At 40.6% G+C, this 25990-nt stretch overlaps 1 protein-coding gene across 9 annotated transcripts in view; it reads right to left on the bottom strand.

Moving 5' to 3' along the window:
- rsph10b (radial spoke head 10 homolog B) overlaps positions 1-25990 on the bottom strand; it is a 38243-nt gene that overhangs the window by 9705 nt on the left and 2548 nt on the right. For 4 of the 9 annotated variants that reach the window (XM_069906138.1, XM_069906144.1, XM_069906143.1 and 1 more), the window contains 13 exons: positions 25860-25949; positions 23233-23406; positions 19962-20047; positions 17602-17722; positions 15794-15970; positions 15147-15288; positions 13702-13826; positions 11842-12031; positions 11104-11215; positions 8251-8330; positions 6341-6489; positions 3665-3772; positions 3174-3341 (listed from right to left, as the gene is read on the bottom strand). In XM_069906138.1, coding sequence (XP_069762239.1) covers positions 3174-3341; positions 3665-3772; positions 6341-6489; positions 8251-8330; positions 11104-11215; positions 11842-12031; positions 13702-13826; positions 15147-15288; positions 15794-15970; positions 17602-17722; positions 19962-20047; positions 23233-23406; positions 25860-25949 — 1722 coding nt within the window. The remainder of the gene's footprint in view (positions 1-3173; positions 3342-3664; positions 3773-6340; positions 6490-8250; positions 8331-11103; positions 11216-11841; positions 12032-13701; positions 13827-15146; positions 15289-15793; positions 15971-17601; positions 17723-19961; positions 20048-23232; positions 23407-25859; positions 25950-25990) is intronic. The other 5 variants (XM_069906139.1, XM_069906147.1, XM_069906141.1 and 2 more) reach the window with 4 other exon arrangements.

Below are 25990 nucleotides of genomic sequence, written 5' to 3'. Positions count from 1 at the left end.
TATATTGTTGTTCAATATAATTTTAAGATGATCAGAGAATAGGTACTGAAAAGCTGTGGCATGGGGTAGTACTCCAAAGGCATCCTGTTAGAATTCATCTGTAAATACTTATTGTGGGTTACTGGAATGATGGAGTTTTACAGATGAACAATGTGGTCTTCATCTGGGAAATCAGAGACTTGGCCAGGTAAAGTTTTTCAGTAAAACGAGATGGCAGACACAAGGCATTCCAGGGTCCACTTCACCTGGAGCTCAGCATTATGAGATATACGAAAGAAAAACATTCTGCAACGTCTCCTGAGTGATAGGAATGAAGGAAATTCACTGAATGACATCTGCCACAATCAGCCAGTCCAAAGCACTCTACTCTACAAACCTTGGAAATCTTTCCATCAACATTTTCAAAGCTTTTCTTGTGAGTTTAGGATACTGGTGACATCTTTAAAATTATCTTAGTTTTTTTTGTGTTTGGATTTGTTGCATTTTGTACAAGTTCAGACCACCATTCTCTTAACTAGGTGGTAATCCTATCCCTTTATCAGCAATGATTTATTGCATTAAATCAATGTTACCAAATGGACCAAAACTCATTTTCCTGTATAGATGGTTCCTACATGCAATTACCAGTGGAATGATGCCTATATTTGGATTGGACTCATTCAGGTTTGCCAAAAGGACATTCGTTGCCCTGAATGTTGGTGCCAGATCACTTCCCATCTGAAAAATCACCAAATAGGCTGTACAGGTCACTATAATCATCCTATTGTTTCCCTCAAAGAAGGGGAAAATTCTGAGGTACAGTACCCTCCATAACAGCAGTGTCCATAGGCAGTAAAAATGTAGAGTGCCCTCCATAATGTTTGGGACAAATACTTTTTTTTTTCCCCATTTATTTGCTTCTGTGCTCCACAGTTTTAAATTTGCAATCAAGCAATGCACATGTGATTAAAGTGCCCATTTCAGATTTTACTAAAGGGTATTTGTGTACGTTTTGGTTTGTCCATGTAGAAATTTCAGCACTTTTTATACATAACCCCCTCATTTCAAGGCACCATAATATTTGGGACATTGCAATGGTATTTATATCAGTACTTTGTTACATACCCCTTGCATGCAATGACTGCTTGAAGTCTGTGATTCATATACATTACCGGCTGCTGAGTATCTTCTCTGGTGATGCTCTGCCAGGCCTCTACTGTAGCCATCTTCAGCTCCTGTCTGTTACTGTATATGGAAGGTGTGCTCAATTAGATTTAGATCAGGTGAATGACTTGGTCATTCAAGAATTTTCCAGTCTTTAACTTTGAAAAACTCTTGTTGCTTTAGTAGTACATTTGGGATCATGGTCTGGCTGTAGGATGAAGCACTGTCCAATGAATTTGGAGGCATTTGCGAGAACTTGAGCAGATAAGATGTTTCTAAACACCTCAAAATTCATTTTGCTTCTGCCATCAGTAGTTACATCCTCAATGAAGATCAGTGCGTCAGTATCCGTGGCGGCCTCACATGCCCAGGCCATAACATCCCGACCATGTTTGACAAATGAGGTGGTATGCTTTGGATTAAAAATACATTTTATGAAGGGCTCAAGCCCAAAACGTTAGTTCTGTATTTTTACCTTTGCTATATAAAGGACATTATTTGACCTGTTGAGTTTCTCCAGCATTGCGTTTTTATTTCAACCATGGTGTCCACAGATTTTCGTGTTTTACTTCTGGTATGTTTTGGATCCTTTACACCTCCACATTTTGCTCTTGCCATCACTCTGATACAGGTTAATACGGGTTTCATCTGTCCACAAGACCTTTTTCCAGAATTCTGCAGTCTCTTTTATATACTTCTTGGCAAACTGTAACCTGGCCATCCTGTTTCTGTAGTTAACTAGTGGTTTGCATCTTGTAGTGTAGCCTCTGTACTTCTGTTCGTGAAGTCTTCTGCGGACAGAAGTCATTGACATCTCCTGAAGAGTCCCTTTGTGATTACTGAGCTCACTTGTACTCTTCTTAAAGATGTTCCAAATAGTTGATTTTGGTAATCCTAAGATTTGGGCAATGTCTCTTACTGTTTTATTCTTGTTTTTCAGTCTCATAACGGCTTCTTTGACTTTCACTGGGGACAACTCTGGTCCTGTTGAAAAATGATAACTACAGACTCCAAAGGTGATTGAAAGCTTAGAAGCAAGTCTAGCTCTCTTATACCTGCACTAATGAAACAATTCAACATACCTGAGTAATTAAAAATGCTTGTGAAGCCAAATGTCCCAAATGTGCCCTGAAATGGGGGAATTATGTATAAAAAGCACTAATTCTACTTGGTCACACCTAAATGTATACAAATAACATTGACTAAAATCTGGAATGTGCACATGTGAATTGTAGGATTACAAATTTAAAACTGGAGCACAGGTGCAGTGATGTTATATAGAACACTATAGCACAGAAAACAGGCCCTTCTAGTCTGTGCCAAACTAATATTCTGCCTAGTCTCACTCACCTACACTCAGTCCATACCCCTCCTGTCCATGTACCTGACCAAATTTTTATTAAATTTTAAAATTGAGCCTGAATTCACCACTTCAACTGGCAGCAAACTAGCTTAATAAAAGGGGGTGGGAGGCAATGGGAAACATGGTGATCATCTTTGAATTTCGATTCAATTTCAAGCCACAATGATTGCATGAGAACATCAAGTTCTCATGTCTGGTGCCACTGACCTTCTTATGGTGTGGTGGAGGTCAAGTGTTTGGGGGATGTCTGGCTGGATATTGCACTACATTTTGTTTATAGTACACGCTGAGGACTGGTGGTGGAAGGAATGAATGTTAAAGGTGATCGAGGCAGTATCATTTGTGTAGGATGTGTTAAGGGACAATGAAAGGAAATGAAATGGGACTAGAGGGCTAGCTTTTCCAAAGGGACTGCAAGGTCCCAAGTGGCCAAATTCCTTCTTTCTGCACTGCATCATTTCACAGTTCTGTAAAAGAAACCCCATAGTAATATAGTGAGAGGCAAGATACAGATCGTAGGTCAGAACTACGTCACAGGCTGAAGGGCCTGTACTTTGTTGTTATGTTCTAGAAAATAATGTACCCACATAAGGGATTTGTTCTTTTTGGTTTAGTGTTAAACAGTCATTTCCATTTAATAAATAAGAGATTATAGGTATTTGATTACCTGATCTACAGGTTCTTGGCTCAGCGGAACAGATAAATTACTTGCTACGTGGGTTAGATTCACACGGCTTGACCTTGCAGAGGATTCTTTTGAATTCTCAAGCATTCTCTTAGTCACATCTACTGCTGCACATGAGAGAAGGGCTTCCAAAAATTCCAGGAACACCATCTAAAAAATAACTGCTTATATTAACCACACTGTTGAACATTTATTATGACTGTTTAGAAGCAAGTTTCATGTTTGCTTTTATTTCATACCAATTTGAAAATAAAAGAAATTGCAAGAAATTCTAAAGCAACTGCACCTTCTAATGATGAGACGCTGTGGTTACTTTCACGAGGGAGTCAAACACGGTCAAATTTTACACGGAAAAATACGCTTTATGACAGAACCAAAATATTATGGAGAGGAACATTTTGGTGTTGGAAGGTAAAACTCTGATCTGGGAGGCAGGTCGTTATGGTAAGACAATTTAAGTAAAATCTCCATACCTCAATGTCCATGTTATGGTAGGTTCCGTCAGACACTGCGGGGTTATCCTGAGACAAGATTTTTACAACACGAGTTGCGGTTAAGTGCTTGTTCAATAAATTTAAATCCTGCATTTTCAGAATAAAATAAAAAGTAGAACAAAGGATTATTATAAAATATAGCCATGTATAATCATAAATCATTCGACTTTATTCAGCATGACTCTTCCAGTCATAAGGGGAGAGGGTAATTTTCCATGGGCCTTCCCCTCGATTACCTGCTGAACCCTGATGTGATAAATTCCATTGGGTAAGGACAGGAATGTACTTGGGCATCTGATGTACATGGAGTTCACTATCTTTGCTTGCACATAATTTAATTTCCCACGAATCTGTTTTCATTAGCCCTCCCAATGATTAACTAATTCAATCGTTTCTGATTAAACTTGTCACCTTTCACGTTGACTACTAAATTTGAATGGCCATGCCTGTCCATTTGGAAAAGACAAAAGAGACTGCAAACGAACAAAAGAAACAGAAAACCAGGGAAACTCAGTGGGTCAAGCAGCAGCCGTGAAAGTCAAAGTTTAGATCCAGGAACTGCTTTACGTGTCCTGTCCAAATAATTCAGGCTCTCTTCATTGCCTCCTGGTCAAAGTTCTCTTCCTAGTGCTGCCATAGTTTAAATTAGGATCAATTGCATCTTTGAGAAGACAAGGAATTCTTTCATCTCGTTCTAAGGAAGGTGCAGCTCAATCTACATGTGCATGAGTCCATGGAAAGACTTCCAGACTGAGACCACCTACAAATTGGAGGAACAACACCTCACATTACATCTGGGCACCCTCCAACCAGATGGCATTAACATCGATATCTGTGGTTTTCATTCTCCCCCCCCCCCTTCCCCTATCCCTATATCTTTCTCCCTCTTTCCCTTTCCCTCAGTCTCCTTTCTTCCAGCTTTAAATTCACAGAGCCAACCCACTCTCCTGATCAATTCTCACCTTTTCTCTCATCTTCATATCCATACCTAATTCTCACCTTTTGCTTGTTGGCCTATGCTCCTTGCCCTTCCCTTCATTCTTTCCCCAGCCTGTTAATTCAGGTGCCTGCCTGCTCTTTACTGATAACTTGAAGAAGGGTCAGGCCCAAAATGTTGGTAATATATCTTCATCTCATATGAATGCTGCAAGACCTGCTGAGTTCCTCCAGAATTTTTGTGTTTTTAATTCAATCACAGCGTCTACAGACTTTTGTAGCCAGAGGGTGATAAATCCTCATAGGTAGTTTTGAAGGTAAGGTCATTGGATATATTTAAGGTGTAGATTAATAGGTTTTAGATTAGTAAGGGGATCAAAGATTATGAGAAGAAGGCCAGCTGAGTGGGGATCATGAGTAAACAGTAAATAGCAGGGCAGATTTGATGGGCTAAATAGCCTATTTCTGCTCCTATGTCTTATGGTCTTCTAGAAAAATATTAACTAGGTTTTATTCTACAGACGTTAAAAATGATTCTACAAGGCCACCTTAGGAAATATGACGGCATTATTGTGTTATGTTTTTTAAAAATACAAGCTGTACTTTATTGAACCAAAATTACTCTGATTTATATATAATTGTTTGATTTATTCACTTTTTATTTTGCCAAACGCTTTCTTTGACTGCCCTTTAAAAGTTTAATAAACAAACATGCAAAAAATCACCAATTTATCTTCAAACCATTAAGGAGTACCACCTTTACCTCCTCAGTGCATCCAAATCACAGAGCCTAATTTCAATTAGGATAGATGTTCTCTTCAACAAAATCCTCAGACTATGAATGGGAGGACTTTATCACAGTAACTAAAGCTAATATTCAAGATGAGAGCCTAAACTTCAAATACACTATTATGACAACAATATCAGTCAATGGTTATAACATTTTTAGACTAGTTAGCTCTGGTCTCCTCATTATAGGAAGAATGTAGGTGCTTTGGAGAGGGTGCAGAGGAGGTTTACCTGGATTGGAGAACATGAAGCAAGGTTGATAGAGCTAGGGGTTTTCTCTTTGGTGCAACAAAGGATGGTAGGTGACTTAATAGAGGTTTATATTATGAGGGCCATAGATAGGGTAGACATCAGCACCACGGCACCTAATAGCCTGAATACACTTGGGATTGTCTGATCTCTGACAGGACTGGTCAGTACTCAGAGGGGAGACCACCTAAGAACACCAGATGCTGTAGTTTTCTGTGAGGGGTGCTGGACAAAGTTGTGAATCTATGTCTGCCTTACGGGTAGACAAAGTTAAAGAATTTCATGTATGTGACATTCTAAATGTGACAATAATGGAACCTTTACCTTTCTCTTGGATTAACAATAGCAAATACCAGAGGACATCGGTTTAAGGTGAGTGGAGGAAAGTTTAGGGGAGATGTCAGAGATCAGTTTTTACTCAATGAATGATGGATGCCTGGAATGCATTGCTGGGAGTGGTGGTGGAGCCTGGCACAAAAGACTCTTAAGATGGGCATATGGATGAAAGAAAAATTAGAAGGTTATGGGTGTGAGGTAGGAAGACATTAGATTGTTGTGGAGTTGGTCTGCACAACATCGTGGGCTGAAGGGTCTGTACAGTGCTGTAATGTTCTAACCTTTCTTCATATAATTTATTAAATAAGTTGTAGCTCTGTTGTACAGATCAGATCAAATCCATACCTTGAGCATCCACAGGAAGTGCCTCATTGTCATGACGCTGGTGTTGGGTGGCCGACGGTTTTGTTCACAATAGGTTCTGTACACGTCCCAACATTTATTCACGTAGCCAAGTGTGATTGTAGTAGTTTCAGTTTCCTGAAATAAGCTTCCTGCATCAAATGGGAATCCATCATCAAAGAGCAAAGAGCAATATCGCTTTGTGTATCTGCACCACCTTCCCCTCTAAATGTTTTACTGAGATTCCAAAATAATTACAATTTTATCAAATTAGCCACAAGCTAATAAAGATGATAAATTATTAAAATTTAGAAAATTATTCCTAAAGCAAGGTATAAGGTGACTACTGTAGGAATATTTCACCATCTACTTTTCAGTAAAATAATATTTAGCAATTTTTTTTATTCAAGGGCCTGTCCATAATTCTCGAGAAGTAGTTGGTGCATTTAAAATGTCAAATTAATTTTTTTTCTTCACAAAATGTAAACTTGTACCTTCACTAAATGAATACCATCAGTGAATATGGAACAACTTCTGCGTATATTGCCAAGAGCAAGGTACTCAAAGATTTGAGCTTGAATGGCCTTTGTCAAGAAGGAACTAAAACCGTAAGTGGGAATTGTCAACGGTACTTCCCTATACACGATGTGCCATGTGTAGGTACATGGGAAGAGCTCCCAGAGGAAGTGAGAGAAGTGGGTACAAATAAAAAGTTTAGAAGACTGGCTCAAGGAAACAATATGGTGGACATAAACAAGTTGGGCTGAAGGGCCCGTTTCCGTGCTTTAAATTTTAAATTTAGTCCTATAGCATGGTAAAAGGTCCTTCCGAACCACCAGCCCGCGCCACATCCAAATGCACCAATTAACCTACAAACCCCGTAGGTGTTTGAAGGCTGGAAGGAAACCAAAGCACCTGAAGAAAAAGCACGCAGACATGGGGAGAACATGCAAACACCTTACTGATAGCACCTGATCCAAATCCAGGTTGCTGGCACTCTAATAACATTGAACTAACCACTATATTAATCGTGCTGCAAACCTTTATGACACTATGTCTGTTTCAGGATCCTAATGCAGGGTTCCTTTGCCTCCATGTATGCCTGACCTGCTAAGTCCTTCCAGCAATTTGCTCATTGCCTTAGGGGTGTAGTAAGGCAGAAGGTTGGGCTGCACATTAGCATCAGCAAGCCAGGGTTTGAACCTGGCATTGTTTGTAAGGAGTCTGTCTGTTTGACCTGTGTGGGTTTTCTCCAGATGCTTTGGTTTCCTTCCACCCTCCAAAATGCACAGGGTTGTAAGTGAATTGGGTGTAATTGGGCAGCACGGGTTTCAATGGCCGGAATTGGCTTCTACTGTGTTGTAAGTTCTTTTTTAAATAAAAACTGAGTGCTGATCTATATGATAGAGACTGGAAAGCCAGAAAATACCTGCCCTTCTCTGGGCAAGCTGCTTCTGATCTGCACATTGAAAGCAACCAACCATAACTAGTAATATGAAAGACTTAGGACAGTAGTTTTTCAATCTTTTTTCTTTCCACTCGCTTACATGGGGCATCCTATGATCTGTGATTAGCAAGGGATTACTCAAGGTGGTATGTAAGTGGAAATAAAAGTTCGAGAACCACCGACTTGGGAGTTAGAAATCCATCTTACAATGTTTTATATTTCAGTAAGTCACATGCAGAGGAAGAATAAGTGATGTAAACAGTGCTCCAAAAGAACACCTCCAACACAGTTCATTATTTTAACATGGCAAGGCCAGCAAATTCATGGGTTACAAATCTGCACTTAAACTCTTCAAAATACATTCAATACTGTTGACCATCGCACATTACATGCTTTTTGGATAAATTTTGGGTTCAATACAGTTAGCCATTATTTACTCTCAATGGCATATGTAGATTGTACATACCATTAACCACGCAAGCAAAAGGAAGAAGATTGTTGGTCATCAGTTTGGAAAAGCAAGCTTCCAGAATGGGATGCTGGTCTCTGAAAGGAGAATGAAAACACAGAAATGCTGGAGGAGCTCAGCCAGTCTCGCAGTGTGCCTATTGGGTTACTACTGTGTCTACCGTCACGACTGTGGCAAATGGTGTTTGTTCAATTTAGATCAAGTACAATACTGTTTTCTTTTTGTTTATGCTTAATGTTGTAGGAGTGGTCTGCATTCTTAATGTTGTAGGAGTGGTCTGCATACATATAAGGCAATTGAACAACTGAAAAGTGGCAAAGCAGCAGGTATGGATGGAATCCCCCCAGAAGTCTGGAAGGCTGGTGGCAAAACTCTGCATGCCAAACTGCATGAGTTTTTCAAGCTTTGTTGGGACCAAGGTAAACTGCCTCAGGATCTTCGTGATGCCACCACCATCACCCTGTACAAAAACAAAGGCGAGAAATCAGACTGCTCAAACTACAGGGGAATCACGTTGCTCTCCATTGCAGGCAAAATCTTCGCTAGGATTCTACTAAATAGAATAATACCTAGTGTCACCAAGAATATTCTCCCAGAATCACAGTGCGGCTTTCGCGCAAACAGAGGAACCACTGACATGGTCTTTGCCCTCAGACAGCTCCAAGAAAAGTGCAGAGAACAAAACAAAGGACTCTACATCACCTTTGTTGACCTCACCCAAAGCCTTCGACACCGTGAGCAGGAAAGGGCTTTGGCAAATACTAGAGCGCATCGGATGTCCCCCAAAGTTCCTCAACATGATTATCCAACTGCACGAAAACCAACAAGGTCGGGTCAGATACAGCAATGAGCTCTCTGAACCCTTCTCCATTAACAATGGCGTGAAGCAAGGCTGTGTTCTCGCACCAACCCTCTTTTCAATCTTCTTCAGCATGATGCTGAACCAAGCCATGAAAGACCCCAACAATGAAGACGCTGTTTACATCCGGTACCGCACGGATGGCAGTCTCTTCAATCTGAGGCGCCTGCAAGCTCACACCAAGACACAAGAGAAACTTGTCCGTGAACTACTCTTTGCAGATGATGCCGCTTTAGTTGCCCATTCAGAGCCAGCTCTTCAGCGCTTGACGTCCTGCTTTGCGGAAACTGCCAAAATGTTTGGCCTGGAAGTCAGCCTGAAGAAAACTGAGGTCCTCCATCAGCCAGCTCCCCACCATGACTACCAGCCCCCCCACATCTCCATCGGGCACACAAAACTCAAAACGGTCAACCAGTTTACCTATCTCGGCTGCACCATTTCATCAGATGCAAGGATCGACAATGAGATAGACAACAGACTCGCCAAGGCAAATAGCGCCTTTGGAAGACTACACAAAAGAGTCTGGAAAAACAACCAACTGAAAAACCTCACAAAGATAAGCGTATACAGAGCCGTTGTCATACCCACACTCCTGTTCGGCTCCGAATCATGGGTCCTCTACCGGCACCACCTACGGCTCCTAGAACGCTTCCACCAGCGTTGTCTCCGCTCCATCCTCAACATCCATTGGAGCGCTTACACCCCTAACGTCGAAGTACTCGAGATGGCAGAGGTCGACAGCATCGAGTCCACGCTGCTGAAGATCCAGCTGCGCTGGATGGGTCACGTCTCCAGAATGGAGGACCATCGCCTTCCCAAGATCGTGTTATATGGCGAGCTCTCCACTGGCCACCGTGACAGAGGTGCACCAAAGAAAAGGTACAAGGACTGCCTAAAGAAATCTCTTGGTGCCTGCCACATTGACCACCGCCAGTGGGCTGATAATGCCTCAAACCGTGCATCTTGGCGCCTCACAGTTTGGCGGGCAGCAACCTCCTTTGAAGAAGACCGCAGAGCCCACCTCACTGACAAAAGGCAAAGGAGGAAAAACCCAACACCCAACCCCAACCAACCAATTTTCCCTTGCAACCGCTGCAATCGTGTCTGCCTGTCCCGCATCGGACTTGTCAGCCACAAACGAGCCTGCAGCTGACGTGGACTTTTTACCCCCTCCATAAATCTTCGTCCGCGAAGCCAAGCCAAAGAAAGAAAGGTCTGCATTCTTTATAAAGCACAATTGTGTATCCTAGTAGGAAAAATCCAGAGATTAAACAGAGGACCTTTATCAATGGCACTGTGTGATGTGTAAAAATATTGACTTTTACAGACAAGGCCATCATTTTTAAGTAAACAGATGAATTATTTTAACATTACACAGGTCAATGAAAGATATTCAGTATAACAGTGGTTGCCTCTTCCAGGGAATAGCTGAGACAATTAGTATTCCATTGTATTTGAAGGAAAGCTACCCAAGCACACGGGAGAAAAGAGAGATTCTAGTGAATATAGATGAGGAAGAATGGCAGGAGGCAGATGTGCAGTATGTTTCTGATGTATACATTCTATTTAATTCTATAACGAGTTTGCTTTAAGACAAAAATATTCATCTTGCTTTCACCATCAGTACAAGATTTCGATTGGAGTACCATTCAATTGTGCAACTGTGTTCTTGAATTGTATCCTCCTGCCCTTGGGTTCTCAGATTTTCTTCTTGGGAATGACCATACCAAAATTTTTAAAATTTGCTTTACATTTTGGTCCACACTCCAAAGATATAGGAATTTAATGCTGATATTTCTCAATTGGGACAAAGCATTCAGTCACAAGATTTAGGCATATGTCCTCTCCTACAGACTGAGAATTTTCAATTAAAGCAGGTGCTATTAATTGTGAGAGCAGTTACACTGACTTTTTAAAAAGATTTCAACAGTCAACAAGCCCCGAGATGCAGAGTTTCTAAGTGGATGGGGAACTAAACATTGCTCTCTTACTTATGCTCCTTGTGGTAAATGTGATATGCCAGGATGACAATGTAACTCAGGAACTTCCCCAACAACAAGGTGTCAAATGGAGAATGAGTATCTTCCACAGCAACAAATTGTCCTGCAACAGACAGAAGATTAGAGGCTGCACATGTGGCATTGTCTAGAGGGCAAACATTTAATATTTTCAATATACTCTGAATTTATGATACTGCAGAGATCATTAATTCTAAAGAAGTAATAACAAACTTTGTAAAATTGCAGATTTGTACTCTGATCCAAACTAGATGATTACACAACAATGACTTTCACTGACACTGGGTGGTGAAAAAGATAATAATCAAGGACAGCCATTCTCCACGGGGACCATACAGCACCCCTGGTTTGGGGGGGGGTGGAGGGCACAGCTCATTTAAGCAGGGCGACGGACTGAAGTCATAAATATTCTTAATGTTTTTTTATGTAGTTGGGAGGAGAGAAGTATGGAAGAAACTAAACTTGACTGCTTCACAGGGAAGGGGACCCACAAACTTTGCATTCCTAAGGGGGCTATAGCCAAACAAAATTAATAAAACCCAATAAGAGTCTCACTGATCCTCTCTCTCTCTTCTGCACTATTGATCTGCTTGCAATGCCATATTGCTGACTCCATTCTCATGAGGAGCCATAGTTTATAAAAGGGAGAATTTGTATCCATTGTTTATAATGTGCCAGGAACTGAGTAAACTTTGAAGAAGACGTAATTACCATGTAGGATTCTATCCATGTTAGCCAGGCTCAAACCATAATGGTGAAATCTGCTGTCTTTCAGAAAACGCCAGAACTGTAGCTGGCTCAGTAAGAAAGTATTATCTGGTGATTGCTGGTGTCCCAGACTGCTGTAGAAACTGTACATTTTCTTCAGTTGTGTGAAATGTCGAAGAATGGCATATTCTAACTGTACAAAACAAAACCAAGGTCACATAACATTGAACTACAATAAAGCAAGTTTATGCAATCTTAGCAGAGGTCTGGACGAGTGGTGAAGGGGAAAGAATATAGAGCAGTACAGCATGGAACAGGCCCTTCGGCCCACTATGACTCCACCAATCACGGTGCCAAATCAAACCAATCCCATATGCCTGGTTATGGTCCATATCCTTTCATTTCCTGTCATTCATTTGTCTGCCAAATGTCTTTACACCTTGAGATTTTATCTGCTGCTAACACCTCTCCTGACAGGACACACCAGGAAAATACCAGTAAAATAATTGCCTAACAAATATCCTATAAACTTTCCCCCTCTGACCTTAAACCTATTTTGTTTCTTATCGTCCATATCTAATTTTACAAACTTCAATCAGGTCGCCCCTCTGATGCTCCAGAGAAACAATGCGTGTTTGGGCAACCTCTTATACTTAAGACTGTATTCTCTAATCTAGGCAAATCCTTTTTTCACCCTTCTCAACAACCTTCTTGTGATCTGGTAGCCCTTGTATTCCTACTTATCACCCTCCGATCTGTCTCCACCTTCAAACCCCATCCCCCACCTGGCTCCATCCACCTTCTTCTTTCTCTAGGGGTTTTTACATAGAGAAGTCACCTTATTACCCAACTCACAATCTATGTAAAAGGGGAAATCAGAAAGATGGCTTCAGTGTTCATGTTGTGAGTCCTTTATCGTAGCAAGCTGGCTTCCCAGGGCAAAAGCGGTGGGACGTGACGCACAGCAGCGCTACCCTCTGCCGTGATGCGCCAGGAAGCTCGCAGATGGTTAATTTTAAAATTCCTGCACTTCAGTTGCAGGCTGAGGACGTCATCGCGACATCATCAGCCACCCCCCTTTCAAGCTGATTTCAGCACTCGTCAGCTTATGCAGGAAGCAGTGCGACTTCGTTCCACCTCTGACACTAGGTCCCTTGGCAGAGAAAACACAGAGCAAAATGGACCCACCAATCCATCTTTTCTGTGTTCATGCAGGTAAGTCAGAGGAAAGCTGGCTTGAGGGTTCGATGTAAAAGGGGCTTTTGTTTTTTTTTCTTTCTGGTTCCACATTGCCTACCTGCTTCAGTCTCCCAATTGACTCCACTTGGCTGTCATCCTCCACCCCTCCTCAGTCCACCCAACACCTACTGGAGCAAAATACAAAGAGTTCAAGCCTGAAATATCTAGTTTGGTAGGACTAGATGGGCCAAAGGATCGGTTTCCATGCTGCAGCGTTCTATGTTCAATGAAATAATGACAATTCTTTGTCTCCCTCTGATGTTCTTCGACATGTTGGGTTCCTCCAGCATTGGGTTGGTTTCATCTTCAACTCTGAGTTGTAATATATTCCATTACATGATTTTTCTCTCTCTAACCGTTCTCATTAACCTGTTAGATCTGTAAACATTGCAATCACCTGCACAATCTGGTCATTGTGCTATCAGACACATACTCATTTTGACTCATTTCTCTGCTGCTCCCTGCAACTTAAAATTAACTTCATGATGAAGTCTTTGATTAGAAATGTTAACTTTTTTTCTTTCCACAGATGCTGCCTGACTTGCTGAGTGTTTCAAGCATTCTCTATTTTTATTTCAGATTTCCAGCATCTGCAATTCTATGATCTGATGGAGTTTTGTTTACCTTCAAAACTTCATTTTGTCTGTCTTCCTCTACGATGTTCTCCCAAAGCAAATCAATATTAAGCTCCACATTATGTTGCAGAACTGATCTAATAACACTTTTAGGTCCACTTCCTTGGTCACTTCCTTTTAAAGAAAGTAATAAATCTTTAATTTTTTTAATTGTTTTTAAAATATTTATTGTTATACAGATGTTCACCAAAAATATAGTTTTAAATATAGGTGGGACTTTCTGTCAATACATCATGATATATAGTTCAAAGTTCAGATTTATTGTCAGAGTACATAGATGACATCACATACAACCCTGAGATTCTTTTTTCTGCAGGCGAGGCAGAATTTCTCATTATTGGTAGTCCAAAAAAAAACTGTATTCACGAAAAGATAGGTATGCAAAAGAGAAAAATGTAAACAAAGAGACCAATATAAACAAATTGAGCAATACAGAAAATAAATATTAAAAATAAATAATGTACGAAGTAAGAGGCCTTAAATGAGTCTGTGATTGAGTTTGTACACATATTGCCATTATCTGCACTTCACGACTTTGATGTTAACTTATATTGTAAGGCCATTTTAGCCTTTGTGGACTTCAGTGGCAATATAAATAACAATTGCACACATTTGGGAAAGTCGTAAATGGCAAATTGGATTAAACAATGGGACAACATGAGCTACCCTCCAATCCTCCAGCATCTATATAACCATATAATAGTTTATGGCATGGGTTAAAGAATCTGGTTATACATTGTCAGAATAAAAAGTATTGAAAGAAAGGCTACAGCTGTGGAGTTCTACAGACTTTAGTTCGAGGTCCCTTCCTTTTTGGGACATTATGTCAATGACTGACTATTTTTTTCCAGATGAATCTAAAAATCACACTGTGATTGAAAGCAAAGAAGAAAATTGGAGTCTGCAAAAATACATTGGGTGAGCAAAAAAGGCATAAGTAAGACTTTTACAAATTATTTTCCTTTCCTTCCACAGAATTCTCTGGTTATTGTGTGTATCCCCAAGGGGGATACACAAAATTTACCAAGATGTTGCCTAGATGGATCACTTTCTGTTAGCAGGAAAGACTACTGTATTTTTCTTACAGTGGAGGAAGATTAAGTGGATACACGAGAAATACAAAATGATCAGAGGTGGAAATGGCACAGAAAGCATGAAAGCTTACCCCAGAACAGAAGTGCCTAAAAATAAGAAGCTGAAGGTAAGGGATAGGAGATTTATTGGGGTTCAGAAGAAGAACTTTATCACTGAGAGGGTGATTTGAATCTGGAATGGGATCAGATTTGCAATAAATACATGCTTGTGATTTTGTTAATAGAGTGGTGTTACAATATACATCAATACTATATTAGAGAAGGTTCACAATATGGTTGAATATTTGATGATAGATATTTTCCACTATAAATAGACTGGAACTTCTCCAGGAATGCTTACCAGCTTCAAGTGGTGATTGGGTGCGTACTGCACTGAGATCTGGTGTATTCATCCCATCAATCGAAAAATTAGGAAATTCGGCCATTCGATCTTCCAAAAATTCCCCTTCAAAGGTGCGACCATTTTTAAAAATGAATGTGCCCTGATAATATGAAAGTTAAGAGACTGAATTTAACAATTTAGACTTAATTATATTGAAAATAATGTTGGCAAACTGTGTATTAATCATGTAGAAATAAACAAAATGGTGTAAACAACAATTATATGTAATTTTTACATAATTATCTCAATTTAAAGTAATATTTACAATGTAAATATTAATCAATGTAAATATTTCATCATTATTCTGAATGGATTTTTAAAAAATTGTTTATATAATTAAGAGTTAACTTGACATAGTGGGACAGTCGTTTCTCTGTCAAAAAGGCATGGATATGATACCCCACTCCAAGGATTTGAGAACATTATGGAGCTGACGTTCCGCTGCATATCAAATGTATAGGTAATCCTTGTTTTTAATCCACAATTAACAAACTGCTCATAAAATAATAAATTTAACCAGTGCTTTTTGAAATGCCAAATAAAGATTGTGCACTGAAAATGACCATTTAAAAAAAAAGAGCCCATGCTTATTGGAGGAGACTTACTAAACCATGCTTCTTGTTTGCCATCCATTCTCCACTATACATAGCTCCATTTGCATAGAAGAACTTGCCATGCCCTTGCCGGACTCCTTTCACAAACTGTCCAATGTATTGATTTCTTAGTGGATACTGAGTACTCAACACCCTCTTCAGAAACCAGGTGTGAATCCCAAACCCATGCTGGGAAAAAAAAAACAAAAGTCCTGAAGAATCTTCAAACTGGTTCCCAAATGGAATGTGAAATCTAATTTGCAAAGCATTCTGGCAAGTCACTAAGCACGTGTATCTAACAATCAGTGTCATCATTTTCTGACATCTTGTTCAAATGTTTTAAATTTAGACATACAGCATGGTAACTGGCCATTTCGGCCCACGAGTCTGTGCTGCCCAATTTACCTACAACCCCCAGTACATTTCAAATGATGGGAGGAAACCGGAGCCCCTGGGAAAAACCCATGCAGACACGGGGAGACACATACAAACTCCTTACAGACACCCTGGTCCCGATCACTGGTGCTGTAACAGCATTGCACTAACTGCTACACGAATCGTGCTGCCCAGTGTTTTTGCTGCTACTTTTATCAATATATGCATGCGTATGCCATAACTGTGTGGACATCATATTAGCAACCATAAACATATGTGTGCGAAAGATCATAGCCACACCAATTTGTTTTGCATTCTAACAATGAGCTAGTGGGGTTAAAGAATCTGGTTATATTGAACAATGTACAACGAACGCTAAAGTGGATAAGAGACAAATTTATCACATGAAATGTTGCTATTTATAACATTACAGAATATATTAGGAATCTATGTGGATTCAAATCCCATTGCAAAGACTTGAATATAAAATCTTTGACAGAATCTAGTGCAGTACTGAAGAACTGCTACACTGAGGCATCATCAGTGAGATCTCAAAGAAAGGTCCTTTGTGCTCGTTTAGGTAAACATAAAAGTTCTCTTGCTGCAAGTTCAAAGGACAGCAGGCTGTTCTGGTCTTAGACAACACTACAAAGTAAAGCATTAAAATATACAGTGGAATTGATTGTGGGAACTTGCTCGGAACAAACTGTTTTTCCAATGTTATAATAGCAATTGTAAATTACAATATTGAAATGTCCTGGACAAGGCATGAAAGGCTCTATACAAATAAATTCAAGTCTTTCTTTGTTTTACCAAAGGTGAACAATTTGTAGAAAGTTCAAAATGTACCAAGATTAGATTTAAAATTGTATTTATCAAGGTCAACACACCCTTCAGTGCTAGAGAAGACTAAAGAATGAGAGTTGTACCTTTGGCAAATTGCATTCCATTAAGTACTTTGAAGAGGAGTTGTAACAAATGATGAGTCAACTTTACACACAAGTTTCCACAAGCTGCAGAGGTAGCAATGAGATCATTCTATTTTAATAACATAGATCGACAATTAAAGATTGTGCAGGTAACCAGAGAGAACTCTTCTTCAAAACAATGTGACATTTTTTACATCTACTTGACAGAGTTATTCTGAAGAAGATGGGATGGGGTTTTTGCTGACTTGATTGAAAATTTTGAAAGTTACACTATAAGTTGTGTAGATAACCCCTTCCTAGACCCATGTATCCAGTTCCTGTTCACAATTAGGAATCACTGTTTGTATTGATGTCCTTTACTTCCTCCTGAACTTTCACTCAGCAAATCCCAGATTTCACATATTATAAACTTAGAATTTGCTAAGCCATTAGGGAAACAGCAGGATATTTTTCTATATTAATATAGTAACCTTCTCTAACAAGAAGAAAGCATAACATGGATGTTTACAGTCTCACCTGAATACCATTTTCCCATTGGCCTGTGTATTCTTCATTAGTAGAAATCCAACTCATGGTGCCTTCTCCATGGCGGGTACAGTTTTTCCACTGTCCCTCATAGATATTCCCACTCATATATCTAGGGAGACATGCTTTTGTTAAAGTGTGACTCACAGCACAGAATATTTGAGTAGTATCCTTTATGAAATGTTCATCACTTTGTAAAAGCTATCGAAAAATTATTTTCTATGACAGGCACCTGAATCACCTGGTGTCTTCCCTGCCATTAGGGCATGGAAATCTACAGCATAGTTCAGGCCCTTCAGCCCACAATGTTGTACTGACCCAATGACCTCCTCTTAACTGCCTAGACCAGTGGTTCTCAACCTTTTTCTTTCCATTCACATATCACTTTAAGTAATCCCTATTGCCATAAGTGGTCTGTGATTAGTAAGGGATTGCTTAAGGTGGGATGTGAATGGGAAGGGAAGATTGAGAAACACTGCTCTAGATCCAATTGTTACTGAAATATTGTGCTTGAGAAAAATTGCCCTTGGCCCATCTCCTTTAGATTTATGAAACTGTGCACATAACCAGTCAATGAGGGACGATTAAAACCGTGGTTTTCAAACTTTTTCTTTCCACCAACATACCACCTTAAGCAATCCCTTACTAATCACAGAGCACCGATGGCAGAGAGATTGCTTAAAGTGGTCTGTGAATGGAAAAAGGTTGAGAACCACTGGCCTAGAATTTCCCTACTGCATAACTCTCCATCTTTCTCAGTTCCAGGAACCTAGTTAATAGTCTCTTAAAAGAGTCGATTGTACTTGCTTCCTCCATTATTGTTGGCAGCACATTCCATATAACCACTTACAGCACAGAACAGGCCAGTTCGGCCCTACTAGTCCATGCCGTAGCAAATCCCCACCCTCCTAGTCCCACTGACCAGCACCCGGTCCATACCCCTCTCGTCCCCTCCTATCCATGTAACGATCCAGTCTTTCCTTAAATGTAACCAATGATCCCGCCTCGACCACGTCTGCCAGAAGCTCATTCCACATCCCCACCACCCTCTGCGTAAAGAAATTTCCCCTCATGTTCCCCTTATAATTTTCCCCCTTCAATCTTAAACCATGCCCTCTAGTTTGAATCTCCCCCACTCTTAATTGAAAAAGCCTATCCACGTTTACTCTGCACCCACCACTTTGTGTGAAAATTCACTGCTGTAGTTGGATCTGATAAATCATTCGAGATAACACTAATCAGCACTTAGTGAAGGGTGGAGAAATTGGGTTGGGAAGAAGTTTAGAAAATCAACTAGTACCCAATTCTTACTTAATGAACTGTCAGATCAGGAATATGTGGAGATCAGAACAGGAGTCAAATCCCCATTCTCCAGGTATACCGATAAATAATGCCCATTTCTAGGGGCATTAACATCTGCATCAACCAGAAATGGGGATAAGATTGGAAAGGGAAAAGAAAGAGAGAGAAAATATCATGTTTACTCATGAAAGGCTTCTGAATGCCACTTTTAATAATTTCAGGCAAAGTTAAAATGTCTGAAACAGAAACACATGACCAACACAAGACAAAGAAAATGTGAGGATGAAATAAGACTCTAAAGTTCATGTCTAACACAGCCAATGCAAACACATGATAAACTTGAAGACCAAGTTCAAAATGAGATTATGAAGTGCAACTAAATCTGGAGAGTGCAGAATATTGAAATCCATTCAGTCTTCAGTTGGTCTGGACTCCTCCCCCATCCTCCTGATTTTTGCTCATTCTGCTTTGCTTATTTCTTGAAGAAGGGCTCAGGCCCAAAGCATCAGCAATATATCTTGGTCTCCTATGGACGCTGAAAGACTGGTTGAGTTCCTCCAGCATTTCTGTGTGTTTTTACTGCAATCACAGTATCTGAAGACTTTCATGTTTCACCCACTCTTTTCCTTCTGACAAGTAGTGTCATTATTTTCAAATTACCAACAGTGAAATCTTGGGGTTCAGTCCAGTTGGTATAATTTCCTTTCCATCAATAACTTGCATTTACTTCCCGAATAATTACTTTCACATAATAAAATTCCCATGGTAATAACATCTGCTTTGCCCTTATAGCGGAAGTTTCATTTAAACACAAAAATTACGAGAAAACCATATTAAATAATTTATCATCTTTAATATTTTTAGAGAATGTAAATTTATTTGTGTTCTTTAAAGAAATCAAATATTCCTAATTCAGATTATTTTCAAAATGCTAACTTTCTCAAACTATTGTTTAAGACAAAATGAAAATTCAATTGTCATACAAAATCTGAATTTTTTTTGATTAACAGGAGGTTATGAGAAATGAATTTCCTTAGAAGTGTACTTGCCGTCTCATGCCCCAGCCTTCCCTGACATTGTTCACCCAATCACCTTGATACCACGAGCTTCCTTCTTCATTGTAGTATATTGTTCCCTGAGAAAGGAAAGGGAAGATCACATGCCAAACTTGAGCAAATAATGAGTTTCTGGAGGGACTCAGTAGGACAGGCAGTGTCTACCCTTTACTTCCTATAGATGCTGCAGGACCTGCAGAGTTTCTCCAGTACTTTTACATATTGTACTAAAATCACAGCAGACTTTCCTGTTTAAATCTATGCAGAGATGGTCAGTTAACTTTTCAAGTTGGAACACTTTATCGAAGGGCCCAGCCCCAAAATGCTGACTGACCATTTCTACCCATGGATGCTGCATGACTTACTGAGTTCCTCCAGCAGTTCATTGTCAAAGACAAGGTGCTTGACTACTGTCCCTTCGTCTCTGGTCTATTATTGTTTCTGTCCATATTCTGGTGTCGTAAAGGTAACAACCAAACAATTGAATGAAAAGATAGTGGGATGAGGAGAATGACTGTGGTGAGATGTAGCACTGCAATGGGAACATGTTGAAAAAATCAGAGCAGGACTTGGCCATCTGACCCATTGAACCTGCTCCACCATTCAATAAGATCATAGCTAATCTGGCTGTGGACTCAGCTCTACTTCTTACCCATCTGTTCCCTATAACCATCATTTCCCCATTCTTCCAAAAATCTATTGAACTGTGTACTAAATACATTTAATGAGGCAGCCTCCACTGCTTCATTGGGCAGAGAATTCTACAGATTCTCTACTTACTGGAAGAAGCAATTCCTCCTCATCCCTGTCTTGCATCTACTCCCCGAAAATTTGAGGCTATGTCCCTTTCATTCTAGTCCAGCCATTCTCAACAGGGGTTATATGCCGCTCACTCCACCTGGGCCCACAGCACATTCAATGGGGGCCACAGACTGAAATTTTTTTTTAATCTTTTATATAGAGAAGAAGTGAGGTTAGAAGGTTATGGGCAGAGCTAGCGGAGTTGAGTGAACTGGCGTGGACTTGTAGGGCCGAGATGGCCTGTGTCCATGCCATAAACTGTTATATGGTTATATAGGTGCTGGAGGATTGGAGGGTAGCTCATGTCGTCCCATTGTTTAAAAAGGGCTCCAAAAGTAAACCAGGAAATTACAGGACAGTGAGCCTGACATCAGTAGTGGGTAAATTATTGGACAGTGTTCTGAGAGATTGGATATACAAGTATTTGGATAGCCAAGGGCTGATTAAGGACAGTCAGCGTGGATTTGTGCGTGGATTTGTCGTGTTTAATGAATCTTGTAGAGTTTTTCGAGGAGGTTACCAAGAAAGTAGACAAAAGAAAGACTGTGAATGTTGTCTATGTGGACTTTAGTAAGTCCCACATGGAAATTAGTTCAGAAGGTTCAGACACTGGGCATTCAAGGAGAGATTGTAAACTGGATTTGAAATTGGCTGAATGGAAGAAGACAGAGTGGTGATGGATGATTGCTTCTCAGACTGGAGGCTTGTGATGAGTGGTGTGCCTCAGGAATTGAAGCTGGGACCATTGTTGTTTGTATCAATGATCCAGATGATAATGTGGTAAATTGGATCAGCAAGTTTGCCGATGACACTAAGATTGGAGGAGTTGTGGACAGAGAGGAAGGCTTTCAAATCTTGCAGAAGGATCTAGACCAACTGGAAAAAAAAGGCCAGAAAATGGCAGATGGAATTTCATGCAGACAAATGTGAGGTGTTGTATTTTGGAAGGTCAAGCCAAGGTAGGACATACACAGTAAATGGTAGGGTACTAAGGTACTGAAAGTGGCATCACAGGTAGCCAGGGTTGTGAAGAAAGCTTTTGGCATCTTGGCCTTCATAAATCAAAGTATTGAGTACAAGAGTTGGGATGTTATGGAGAAGTTGTACAAGACATTGATTAGGCCAAAATTGGAGTCTGGTCACCAAACTACAGGAAGGATAACAATAAGATTGAGAGAGCAGAGAAGATTTACTGGGATGTTGCTGGGTCTTCAGGAGTTGAGTTACAGAGAAAAATTAAACAGGTTAGGACTTTATTCCTTGGAGCAAAGAAGAATGAGGGGAGATTATAGACAGAGTAAATACAACCTTTCTCTTTCCACTTAGATTAGGAGAGATAAATACAAGAGGACGTGGCTTTAAGGTAAAAGGGGAAAAGTTTAGGGGGAACTTCTTCACTCAGAGAGTGGAGGGAGTATGGAATGTGCTGCCAACTGACGTAGTAAATGCAGCCTCACTCTTAAGTTTTAAGAATAAATTGGAGAGATACATAAGTGGGAGAGGACTGGAGAGTCATGGAATGGGTGCAGGTCAGTGGGACTAGTTGAGTGATATTTCGTCACAGACTAGAAGGACCGAATGGCTTGTTTTCCATGCTGTAGTGTTCTATAGTTCTATGGACAGAAGTACAGAAGAAAAACAACTAAATTTGACTGCTTCACAGGAAAGGGGGGAACACCATAAACCCTGAGCAGTCTTAAATGGGGCCACAGCTAAAAAAAGGCAGAGAATGGCTGTAAGATTTATCTGCCAGTGGAAACCAAGCTTCCTGCTTCAATTTTTTCTATTCCTTTCATAATTTTATACATTTTTATAAAATCCCCACTTCATCCTTCTCAACGCCACTATAGTCCCAGCTCTTCAATCCGATCAGAGTACATGAGTCCAGCTCCAACTCCACAGTCTGTCAGTGGCAGCATTCAGATCAGTACAGGGGTGCAGGGATCGAACCCACAGATCAGCTCAGTGTTCCTACTTCTCATCAAACCTGTATACAGTGGGGGGGGGGGGGGGGGGGGAGGATTTAAATTCACCATGCATGGTGGTCATGGCTAAGCCAGAGGCCAAGGCACCAGTGGTTATGGTAACCAGAGCCAGAATAGTTTCTGTGGCTACGGATGCCAATTTACGGTGACTATGACTGACAGCACAGAGCAACTGTGCCTGATTCCCTCTGCCCACCAACAACAGTGTGGCACTTGGGAATGGCAAGAAGCCGCTGTGCATGGATCTGATTTGCCTGTTGTGTTAAAATGATAGAAACCCAGTTTGACCGCTGCCACAATTAATCTCATTACTTTGTTCTCGACATGCTTTCTGTGAATTTCAAATTCTAAATGTCTCTGAAGAGCGCCAATTTTTTTTTTGCCATGCCTGAATAGCACTCAAAACAAAGCTTTTCACTGTACCTCTGTTCACGTGACAATAAACTCAACTCTAAAAATGATAACATATTAACTCTTACCTTTCCATGCCTCTTGCTGTGGTACCACTCTCCAGTGTAAGAAATAGATTGATCAGCACTTGTGAATACCCCCTGTCCGTGGCGTATTCCATTTTTCACATCACCCACATAGGTGCTGCCATCAGTCCAAATGTAAGTGCCATGACCTGAAGGAGTGTTCACTGAAAAATCTCCCTGAAAAAAAATTCTAATATATGTACTTCTGTACCTTTCTCAAGCTCCCAATAACCCAAAGCACTTTAAAGCTAATGAAATACTTTTATACTGCTACCACAATAGTTACAGAGGAAATGCAGTGTTCGATTTGAGTTAATCACCCAACTCTTTGGTTATGATGTTAGGTAATCTTTGCTACTATCAAGTGTCACTGCTTAACATTACATCTGATGGAAGTAATTTCAACAATGGATTGGTGCTGTACTGGGTGTATCAAGTTCAAGTATCTTGGATGGGAACTTTGACCTGTGAATTGTCAGTTGCCCAATGGCTCTTTACACATTTTTTTGAATATTTTATTTTTGATTTATTTCAAAAATATATTAAACTTTTTCTTACCAACAACAAATAACAAAAACAAAACAATCCCTTCTCCTTTCCATACATATAGATCCGCACACTGTCAGAGCTTACAAATCTTTTAAATATATATATAGAATACAATTGGGGAAATCACTTTTGGGTGTGTATATATATATATATATATATATATATCAGATTTATGAAGAGGGTTGGTGCGAGAACGCAGCCTTGCTTCACGCCATTGTTAATGGAGAAGGGTTCAGAGAGCTCATTGCTGTATCTGACCCGACCTTGTTGGTTTTCATGCAGTTGGATAACCATGTTGAGGAACTTTGGGGGGCATCCGAGGCGCTCTAGTATTTGCCAAAGCCCTTTCCTGCTCACGGTGTCGAAGGCTTTGGTGAGGTCAACAAAGGTGATGTAGAGTCCTTTGTTTTGTTCTCTGCACTTTTCTTGGAGCTGTCTGAGGGCAAAGACCATGTCAGTAGTTCCTCTGTTTGCGCGAAAGCCACACTGTGATTCTGGGAGAACATTCTCGGCGACACTAGGTATTATTCTATTTAGGAGAATCCTAGCGAAGATTTTGCCTACAATGGAGAGCAGCGTGATTCCCCTGTAGTTTGAGCAGTCTGATTTCTCGCCTTTGTTTTTGTACAGGGTGATGATGATGGCATCACGAAGGTCCTGAGGCAATTTTCCTTGGTCCCAGCAAAGCTTGAAAAACTCATGCAGTTTGGCTTGCAGAGTTTTGCCGCCAGCCTTCCAGACCTCTGGGGGGATTCCATCCATATCTGCTGCTTTGCCACTTTTCAGTTGTTCAATTGCCTTACATGTCTCTTCCCGGGTGAGGACCTCATCCAGCTCTAGCCTTAGGGGCTGTTGAGGGAGCTGGAGCAGGGCGGAATCTTGGACTGAGCGGTTGGCACTGAAAAGAGATTGGAAGTGTTCTGACCATCGGTTGAGGATGGAGATCTTGTCGCTGAGGAGGACTTTGCCGTCTGAGCTGCGCAGCGGGCCCCCTATGTAGTCCAAGTATAGCTGCCAGATCTTTTCAAAAATGTCATATTTATTCATTAAGCTATATTGATTTTTTTTCCATAGGTATACAGCTATTCATTTCCGCAGTCCATTGTGGTGTAGAGGGGAGTCAGACTTCCAAGTGAGCGCAATACATTTTCTTTGCTACCACCAGTGCTATTTTTATAAATGAAATCTGATATTTGATCAATTTGTTACTTATTTCCATAAAATAGATATAGCTGCGGGTCTTCCATAAGGGCCACTCCTGTTATCCTGGTTAATTTTTCTGTGATGTCTTGCCAAAATGACCTCGCCTTCACACACGACCATGTGGCATGTAGAAAAGTTCCTGTCTCAGTCCCACATCTGAAACACGTCTCTGAAATTTCTGCTTTTGAGGTCCTGTACAAGTTTAAACTGCCTAGCTTTGGGCTGATGGAGAATTTTTTTAAAGATTTTTTTAGGGTAGCCCAGTTGGTGTAGCAGTTAGCGCAATGCCTTTACAGCTCCAGTGATCGGAACTGGACCTGGGTTTGAATCCTGCACTGTCTGTAAGGAGTTTGTACATTCTCCCCGTGTCTGTGTTTGTTTTCTCTGGGGGCTCAAGTTTCCTCCCATCGTTCAAAATCGTACTGGGGATGTAGGTTAATGGGGTGTAAATTTGGCAGCATTGACAAATAGTCTAAATTTAATCGATGTCCACAGAGTCCAGTGCCCAAGATGATGGCAGCCTAGATCTCAAGGGTTACGGGATCCAGGTAGCAGCAGAGCACCAGAGCGGGAGAATAACAACCGCACCGAGATGAAGCCTGGGAAAGGACCCTGCAAGGTAGGAGACCACAGCAGCAGACTGTTGAAGGGCTCAATGGATGAAGGCCTCAGGCTACTGACATCTGGCTTGTGAGATCCAGGCATCAGGACTGGGATAGGATAGAATCTGCAAGGCTCTTGAAAGAGATTATTCTACACAAGCATGAAGATTCTGCAGCAATGATTGAAGTGATATACAGTATCTCATTATAGAGGCATTTGATGAGCATCAGAGATCCACTGCAGTGACAAGACACAAGACAGGGAGGAGAACGTACAGTATATTGGAGTTTTCTTACTTCATACTTCATTCCATTTGCCCAAAGGTAGCTGCCTGTACCGTGCATCAGACCTTCCGAAAACATGCCCTGTGCCAAAATATGAAGGATCAACCCTTAGAACTAGTGCC

This window comes from Narcine bancroftii, chromosome 12 (assembly GCF_036971445.1).
Source record: "Narcine bancroftii isolate sNarBan1 chromosome 12, sNarBan1.hap1, whole genome shotgun sequence".
Lineage (NCBI taxonomy): Eukaryota > Metazoa > Chordata > Chondrichthyes > Torpediniformes > Narcinidae > Narcine > Narcine bancroftii.
This window is presented reverse-complemented; position numbering and strand designations above follow the sequence as displayed.